Source organism: Apteryx mantelli, chromosome 1 (assembly GCF_036417845.1).
Source record: "Apteryx mantelli isolate bAptMan1 chromosome 1, bAptMan1.hap1, whole genome shotgun sequence".
Lineage (NCBI taxonomy): Eukaryota > Metazoa > Chordata > Aves > Apterygiformes > Apterygidae > Apteryx > Apteryx mantelli.
The window spans coordinates 148,730,044-148,739,418 of record NC_089978.1 but is presented as its reverse complement, the minus strand read 5'-3'; the positions used below and the strand labels follow the sequence as shown (position 1 = coordinate 148,739,418).

Below are 9,375 nucleotides of genomic sequence, written 5' to 3'. Positions count from 1 at the left end.
TACGCTCAGCCCAAGATAAAACAAATACAAGCAGTGACACATGCTCCATTCTGTTTCAGTACTGGCAATATTTACATTAATGCATACTAATGCTGCTGTTATGATTTCTGTTTTACTGAAAATTTTGAAATACGCTTATTTCAGATTAATCCCCAGAGTTTTTCTTCGCTGTTTTCATACAGCACGCAAACTAAAGCATGAGTTATTCACACACTTCTAGTTCTTGGTAACTGAGCAACGGTGTAATTTACTGGAAACAGCTACCTTGCACTGCAAAACAGCATCTGGTAAAGTACATGCAACAGGCAATACAGCTCTTTGTGACTCTCACAAAAGGAAAAGAGATATCCATTACCAAAAGTCTATATGTGTGTCATTAACGCTATCAACCTAATGTGGAATTCAGAAATTAAAAAGCTGCCAGGAGAGTGGGAAACAGCTGTCCAGCAAGTGCCAAGAATAGCCTAAGAAAAAGGCAGATCTGAGAAAAAGAAGGAGATTCCTTAAATGTTAGGCAACTGAAGACCTAAAAAAATGTTAAGGCACCCACAATGGAATTAATTTCACATGTATTTAGACACCTCCAGTGTAAACATCTATATCTGAGCTAGTCACCCAAGGCTGCTTTTATAGTCAATGAGGAGAAACAGGTACAAATCATCTGAGCTATTTTAGACTCCTACATTAAAAATATGCACAAGAATGCTCTCTCCATTCATCTCATTTAATCAGATGAATCCCACTCCCCAGTACACAAAAGCAGCAGACACTCAAGGTGAGACTGGTTTCCTTTTCCTCTGCTGCCAGTACATTACAGTACAGTGCAGGTTCCTCATCTCGCAGATCAAGACATTTAAGCAGGCAGTCTCTAGAAGGAACTGGGGCATGGGCATTTTGTATCCTCTTGATTCTTCGAAAACCTCAACTTTGGTGTTCTCGCATCCTCATATAGGCACAACATGTTAGACAGATCTTCATACATGGACTTAAATGACATTATAAAAATGTAAAGGTATCATATTTTAACTACTCAGGATGAAATTTGTCATTTTTTTAAACTCAGAATCCTTAATTTCTGCTTCAGGCTGAAAATATTTGTTAATGCATGATAATTAAACTATTTTTGAGACCAAGGTTAAGGAGCTTTGTTAGTGATAAACATAGTTAGTGATAAACACAGTTTTCTAACCATTTCTTTGAATGGTACTAACAGCACAGTACTTTGTGTCAAGTTCTTGAAAGCTGAGTTATGAATACCTCTGATGTCAGAGACTTTCCATGACTGCATGATCCTCTGCTGTTTGTCCTGGAAAATCACCACTTCTGCTTAAGAGAAAGTTGTAACAGAAGCAGTCATATCTTAATTTTCTGAACATTGTATCTGAACTTCAATAGCTGGATAGATTTCTTGCTGACTCTACCAAAATGTTGTACGTCCCAGGAGAGAATGCAATGGCCCTTGGACATCATGAGCCTAGTTTCACTTCTACAACGCCCTCAAGAACCAGCCTTTCTGTTCTTCCCCCAAAGCAACGAAACTCCCCACGGCCACTTTCAGAAGAGCTGGAATTAGAATTTGGGACGGATGTTTCCTAGAAAAACCTGTTCACACTTGTCTTATGCCAACCCGTAGCTCGATTCAAGCACTATACAACATGCTTACTTTAAAACATAACTACTTCTGAATATTCAGTCCAATCTTTTAACATCTCCGACCCAAATTGCAGCTGATCTATCCACTGCTTTTCAGGAGTTGAGACAACCTGAGCTTCCTTTTTCACAAGAACTGAGCACAAACACCTCTTCTGAGTGCCAGATGGACCTGGAAATCTTACCACCCTGGAAGAATTGCACCAAAGCATTCATGTTCAATATTCAAGCTGTGAGGTATCACTTGCCAGATTATTAGCGTAATTATCTTTTTGGCACAATTCTACCTCTGTAAAATGGAGCTAACCATGCCTTATTTTCAGAGAACCATTCACATGCTACTGTGAAAATAACAATAGAAAACTCTTCATTATGAAGAGCCGAACTTATTTCAAAGTGGTGTACAGCACATAATGTCATGGTGAAGATTAAAGGCAACTATACTTACTTCTTTCACCCTCGGACTGTCCATCCAGGGCAGTAAGATAGGAACCTATGGCAAAAGTAGTATAGTATAGCATATCAAAAACAGCAAAATATTCAGAAGCAACACTCCTTAAAAAAAAAAAAAGATTTTGTCACTTGCTAAAATCTTATTGACAGGCAAGCTCTTTAATGAGCTGTTGTGTCAGTTTAAGAGGTTACTATCCCCAGCCAAGTATTCCTTCTCTCTTCAACCCAAGTAGCACAGATGCCTGAAGAGAACTAGCACTTGAACTTTGGCCATTTCGGTGCAAAATCTGCTGTTACAAACTAAACTGACAATGAAGGAGCCTTCCAGCTAAGGCAACATACTCAGTATTGAAGCAGTTATGAATGCATTCACATCATATGGGGATGAAGAGGATATATAATGATGACTTCTTATCACAGCAAATTTTGCCTGAGCTTTTGCGTCAACATCTTAACCTCCATAAGTAACTGAAAGACCAGCTTTTCAAAGGCATTTGGGCACCTAAAGATATAAACAAGCAACTAATGATACTTAGGAAAAAATGTAATTTGCCTAATTCCCACTGAAATCAGGACCCTTGGAAAAGTGTCCTAATTTGTATCTTTGTAAATCTGAAACAAAGTAATTATTAACACTAGATTTCACCTCTGTAAAGCTGTATTTTGACTATGTTTCCCTCAACCATATTCTATGCACAGTAGAGAAATAAATTTGCACAATCAGCCTTTACTCTGACATTTCCTAGCTTTTTAATAGTAGTCTTTGCCTTCTTAAGAATATTAATTGATACAATTTTCATGCGTGAAACAATCTACCCCTGTTAAGAAAACAAAAGACTTTGCATTGATAATGATAAGATTTTCATTCATACTTACACTCTACTGAAAAACTTACAGGATTTCTACCTTATTTTCTACCTGAATGATCATCCTATCAGTCACCTTAAATCATTTTCTTTTTTCTCATGCCTCATACAGCTTTTATCCCTTCATACATTTTTTTCTGTTGTGAACATTATACACTTCTATAACAAACCTCAACAACTTTAACTATCCTATCTTTTCTAATATATCTGTTTTCTTATATTTCAATTACTTGTGATCTGGCATTTCATTTACTCTTGCTTTCTTTATAACTTTTGTTACCTTATTTAGCCCTTGAAAACACCCACAGGGAAAATTACCTCAGCATCTTATCAGAACTGTAAAATTGCGGCCACAGTTCTGATGTGCAATATGCTATTACAGTATCTTCATGAGGGCATCCTGCATATACTAGGTTAATATTTACTGATGTGCTAATGCAGTAATGACCCATGTGCCTCTGCTCCTCTCTGGGGCACTTTCTATCTATAGGGATGGGAATTAATGACAGTCTCTCTGTGCTGCCTGATGTCAGAGCTGAGAAAGGTGTGAAGGGTATATAAGAGCTGTATTACTTGTCAGCAAGGAAGGGGGAAAACGGATACTCCAGAGCCAGATGCAAGCGTGGAATTATTGCATGCACCCTTCTTGCTAACACAGGAGTGCCTCTTCAGATAGCTCCCTGACCACCAAAAGGTAAACAATTTCCCTTCTTCCCTTATTTAAGATACCATGCAACACCAGTACTTTCAGGAAAGCACAATCTTTCTCATTATTAATCAGCAGCATTTTTCAGGAAAAGGCTAAAATAAGTTCAAGATAAATTGCACCTGTGACCAAAAGCTGAGATTCAGGACATATGCCAGAGATATGGGAAAGGATTGAGACTGCTAGATGGAAAATGAGCATTTGCTGTTGAGAGCTATCTGTCTGAAACTGCATTGTGTGACTAAACTTAGGGGAATCATGCTTTTACTTTAGCGTGTGAAAGAGATTAGCTGCTGTTGATTTAGGACAGAATGGGCATTAGTAATTGGACATGCTCAAGAGTATTTGGGATTGCTTTCAGTTTTGAATCATTATTCTTTCCAGAAACTTTGGAAGCAAAGATGTGCAGCCTAAAGCTGTCAGTTGTCTTCATTGTACTTTCTGTCACTTTGAGCTGTCTGGAAGCTACGCCTATTGAGAAGTGAGTTATAAATAATTGTATTTATTTCTTTTTAAGGGAAAATACATTCAGATTGTTGCACGAATTGCTTTTGCTTTCATGTTTCAAATGATATGAGCAAAAATAGAGCTATTCAATCTCACAGTATATTTTATTGTTGTTTAAAGATTATTATCTGTGGCTGATGATCTATCTGATGGGACTTCCAAGAGACAAGGATGGATATTGCCAGTAATGTCAAGGAATGCACTCTCAGGACTTAATGAGGCAATGCCAGAACAAGCAGCAGCAAAGCCAAAAAGGTATTGATTTCCTCTCTGTTCTTCTAGTCACATCAGTTAAGATTAGATTATGAAGTAAACTTTGTGCCAGTGAAATTCTGTTCCTTCAGACTCTTCCTATTCAACTCTCAAACAGAGCTTAAAACACTCTTCTGGTGGAAATGAAGCCATTCTGTAAACATAAAGATTGGGTTAGAAAGTGAAATCCAGCGACAAAAGTGGCAGATCATCAATCAGTTTACCAGATCCATTATAACCCTTTCATAAATGAAAAAGCCTACCAATACTTCATTACCTTGCAAAGGAAGGTTTATTTTGAAAGGGCTTTTTTATTTGTTACATTTCCAAGCCTGAAGGGAAAAAAACAGAAAATACGTCTTTCTGAATAACACAAAAGTTCTGCTAGAATATAATTCTTTTGAAATGTAACTACTTCCTGTAAGTAAATTATGTTTATTACAGATTTAAATACCAATTTAATAATGAGAAGAATAAAAAGAAGCAATTGGCTCTCATAGAATTTAGCTAATCTGAAATGCATTTATGTTTATAAATCCATAAATGCCATTTTTAGGTAACTTTTTAATGAATAAACTAGCATTTCATAAAGTATTTGGAGTTAGTATCCAATCATAAGCAGCACTGAATTAGTATATCTGGTCATCAGGCTTATGAGTGATTTTCTTTAATGACAATTCTGTTATGGATAGATTCAGTGAACACGTCTCTATATAGTCACCTCTGATCTGAATTTCTCATTCTCTATTTGAAGAATCATTATTATATGACAATTTGGTTACCTTTCAAAATAATTTGATTATGGTGACAAAGTTGTGGCATTTTTATAGCTATTACTTTTAAAAACTAAAATAATTATTATTATAATAATCAAATGCAAGGCATTACCTTTATGAGTGTGGTGTGCCATACCTGCTTTTCTGTGGCCCTTGCTTATAGTCTTTTACTGGGTGAGCTGTCCCATTGAATGACATATTCAAATAAAGGCTACAGATCCGGGAGCTTACAGCTATAACCGGTTCAATTGGACTAGATATCAGTTAGAAACCTAGTAACCTACTGTAAGGACTGGAGTTTTAAACTTGGAGTTTCAGGGCTTCATTTGGCACCTTTAAAGAAAATGAGAACTCTGCCTCCACAAACAGATTTGGGAATTCCATGAGAACCCACTGTTGCTTGAACCTCCCATATTAAGGGCTTGATTCAACTCTTCTTAAGTCAATAGAAATACTAGTGGAAGTCTAAAAAGAACCATATCAAGCTCTATACAGCCATTTACTGTAAACAGAGTTACATATTTAAAATATTAATTGCTTAGAAATCCCTACCCATTTGCTGACAAAGAACCAGTATAATTCAGACGTTTCTCTCATAATTTCTATTCGATTTGGCCACATCATGCCAATCAGCACAATAGTGCCCCATCAACATGAAGAAGCCCAGGAAAATTGTTGACAACTCAGTAAGCAACCTGAGCAATAGGAGTATTTCTGTCTTGTGGAACTGTATAGTGGTCTAAGAAGCAAGCTTGAAAACCCAAGTTCTCTCAAGCTAAGCATTTTATCATGATTTTAAAAAATCCTCATGTTACATAAATTCTGTACAGAATTCTGTAAATGGTCTGCTGGTTCAAACCACAAAATGTTATTTTTTAGATATGGATTCTTCCATGGATACTCTTTAAAGTTTTGTCCAGCAAACGATCACTTCCTGCCACAACAGCATTATCAAGTTGCTAGTGTTTCAGCAAGATGTGGCTGCTTTTCAGTAGCGAGTGAATAAATTCCTGTTTGGACAGAGCTAAATCTGAAGTGGCACTGGAGCCACGAGAAGTTGGCAGTGCCCGTCACTTCTCCTGATAGGTGTCATGGTTGGCTAGAGTCTTTGGGCTCATCCATTTGATGTGAATTAAGAGATTATTGTTCACTTCAATGAGAGCAGGATATGATTCTGTGGAAATAAGAGAACTAAATAAATGATAGTGACTGTCATTATGTTAGTAATCCTCATGATATCAGCAAGAGCTTTAAATAGATTTAGAAGTTCAGCTGAAAGCTAAACATTTAGTCATTGTTTTCACTTACTGTCTTAACTATACTATCATTACAGGTTTTCTAGATGTCATAAACTGTTGTGCAGAATATCAATAAAAATGACATATGACTCTTAAGGTCTTTGCATTTAAATAATCCCCATCATTAAAACTGATAATAGCATAGAGCACAAGATTTTTTCAGGCACAAGGTAGGTGGTAGGAAGATTGTAATGTTCATGTATTTGTGCTCATATTAAAAGAACTCCCACATTAGCACAGCTCAAATGTCTTTTAGAAGTGGCATATTTTATGGCTCATCATTTGACTTCATCTTGGCTCTTTTTGTCTTATATTAGTAGTCACCATCTGGAGAAACGGAAATGCAACACCGCTACATGTGTGACACAACGCTTGGCCGACTTTTTAGTTCGTTCCAGCAACAACATTGGAGCAATTTATTCACCTACCAATGTGGGGTCCAATACATATGGAAAGAGGGACACAGCTGGGCTTTTAAGCAGAGAACCCCAAAACAATGCACAGCTCTAATGTGTTAAAATGACTACTGATACAGTTTTCATTAGGAGCTCCTGCCCACTTTTTATGTATCAATAACCTTTCAGTCATTTATTACTGGTACAGTCTTAACAGTGCCTTGTCTTCTTTGTGTGTGTGTGTGTGTACATGACTTTTATGTTCATTATTTCACTATGCATGTACAATGACATGCATAGACTATTGCTTTAACTTCATTAAGAACTCCAGAAACCTGCTTGTCAAATTCCTTTGTAAAAAGAAAATAAATCACAATAATAAATGGAAATGTAATTGCAACAGTTTTTTTTTTTAATTAAAAAGATGAAAAAGATAACCATGATGTGTATGTCTTTATAGTCACAGTTCGGTAAGAGAAAAGAAACCATCTTAATGAAGAAGACCAACAAAAATCAGATTGCTAACAGAAGCTATGTCCTAATGTAAGTGAAACAGAAAATTTTTCTGGTTTGGAAATGTCTGCAGTGTCCTGTTTTGCTCAGTTCAAGGAAAAACTAGATGAGATACTATAGCTGCACTGTGTAGATGATTAGACCAGTTGACTGAATGGTCTCTTTCCACCTTTAAGTGCACTAAATTAATAGAAGTGGTCCTGCAGTACAGATTTCATTACATATTTATTATGGGATTTTAAGAATTTACAGTTCTTACTTTAAGATAGTATCAGTTAAATGTAAGCATCATGAGCATAAGTGCATTTTAAATATGAATAAAAGAAAGCTCAGTTAACAAGCTCTCAGAAACACTTTTCTTTGGTCATTCCTTTCTTTGAACTAGAGTAGTAGAAGGAAGGGATAAAATCAAATTAGCAGTTCAGGCATCAAAATGTATGATAGAAGCAGGGTTAATCTGCCTGCTGACATACTTACATTGTTACCAACATCCAAGAAAATTAGTTCAGATATGGGTGGACCCTAACGGAAGTCTGGCAGTTTCATTTTCTCCTACCTCAGCCCAGTATCAGTGAAGGCTTAGTAAACATGCTTCCTTTAAAATGTTAAGTGAACTTTCCTAAAAAACACCATCCTATTGCAGCAATGGTTGTTGTGTTCATCATTTTCTTGGTGAGGAACTAACTATCATCTGAAAAACATGACTGTCTAATTATGAAAAACATTTAGCAGAAGTTTACTACTGGAGAAGCAAATTAAATCTTAATAATCTTCATTGGCTGATTTGTTTCTCTTATAAAGAATACCTCAAAAGATAAACTTTTCTGCTAATTTTAAAGCTAAATGCCACATTCTCTTCATTTCCCAAACTATAAATGGGAATAAAAATTAAAGCACAAATTTTCTGCTTTTAAATTGTTAATGATTACTCTGTTCAGAAAAGTTGCAATCTTACATCATCTTCTGATGGATATTTGTCCTAAAAATTATTGAGAAAAACATTTAGATAGTATTAAACTTGTCTAATATTTCTGCCAATCTGAAATATGTTCTCTTCAAGTTATTTATGAGATATGTTATGTACCCATTGTGGGTTTAATTTGTTTTTCAGCCAGAATATTTACTTTCCAGAAAACAAATAAGAAAATATTAGAATTTTCTAATTAGAATTAGAAAAGAGAATATTTTGGAAGTGTCCTTGTCACAGTGTTTGTACTGAAGAGTAACCACGTGGAATATTCACTGCAGGTAGATACTCATTTCAAGGCTAATCCCAACCTGAAACATGCACAATGTATTAGGCATCAATTTTGTCTCTTTAAGTTGTCATTTGATAATCAAAACAGAGCACAGACTGTCTATATACAGGTTCACTGGAACTGTAAACATTACCTTCTGCCCCATGATCATGAACAATTCAATACTAACATCTATTTGGCATCTGTTCATCCTATTTGGCAAAATACTGAAAAATGTTGTTCATCTCCCAGATTAGCAAACCAACAGATAGAGATAATAGATACATCAATAGCTATTGACTAACCATTTGTCAACATTCTCCTGCTATTTGGTGGAGAAAAACAGCTACTGCCAATTCATCCCAGCTTAGACATTTATTTTAGGATGGGATGAATCACACTCTTGAAGCACCTCTATTTCTTCACTGATTATAGAGGGTGTCTAGACAATTAGCTGAAAATGGAAACTTAACTTTAAGTTGGCTAGAGTTAGGTGACATGAATCCTACCTTCAGTTGGTATGAATTGTTCAACCTGAAAACAGTCTCATAAAATAAAAAAAAACAAGACTCAGGCTTCAAATCATCAGAGTAATCAATTCTCATATTCTTGCAAGTATGCAAAAAAAGAAAAAGTTTTGAAATAAATTAGCAAGTTCATCAACTGGAGCATCTATCTTGAGAAACTGCCTACACTGAGTTGTTTTCCTGTGTATACCTTG

General features: G+C 35.9%; 1 protein-coding gene across 1 annotated transcript; it reads left to right on the top strand.

Moving 5' to 3' along the window:
- Positions 1–4,076: 4,076 nt before the first annotated feature.
- Positions 4,077–7,018, top strand: IAPP (islet amyloid polypeptide). The gene is made up of 3 exons (XM_013947401.2): positions 4,077–4,156; positions 4,303–4,437; positions 6,826–7,018. Exons 1-3 carry the CDS (start codon positions 4,077–4,079, stop codon positions 7,016–7,018), a joined length of 408 nt encoding a protein of 135 aa, XP_013802855.1.
- The last annotated feature ends 2,357 nt before the right edge of the window (positions 7,019–9,375 follow it).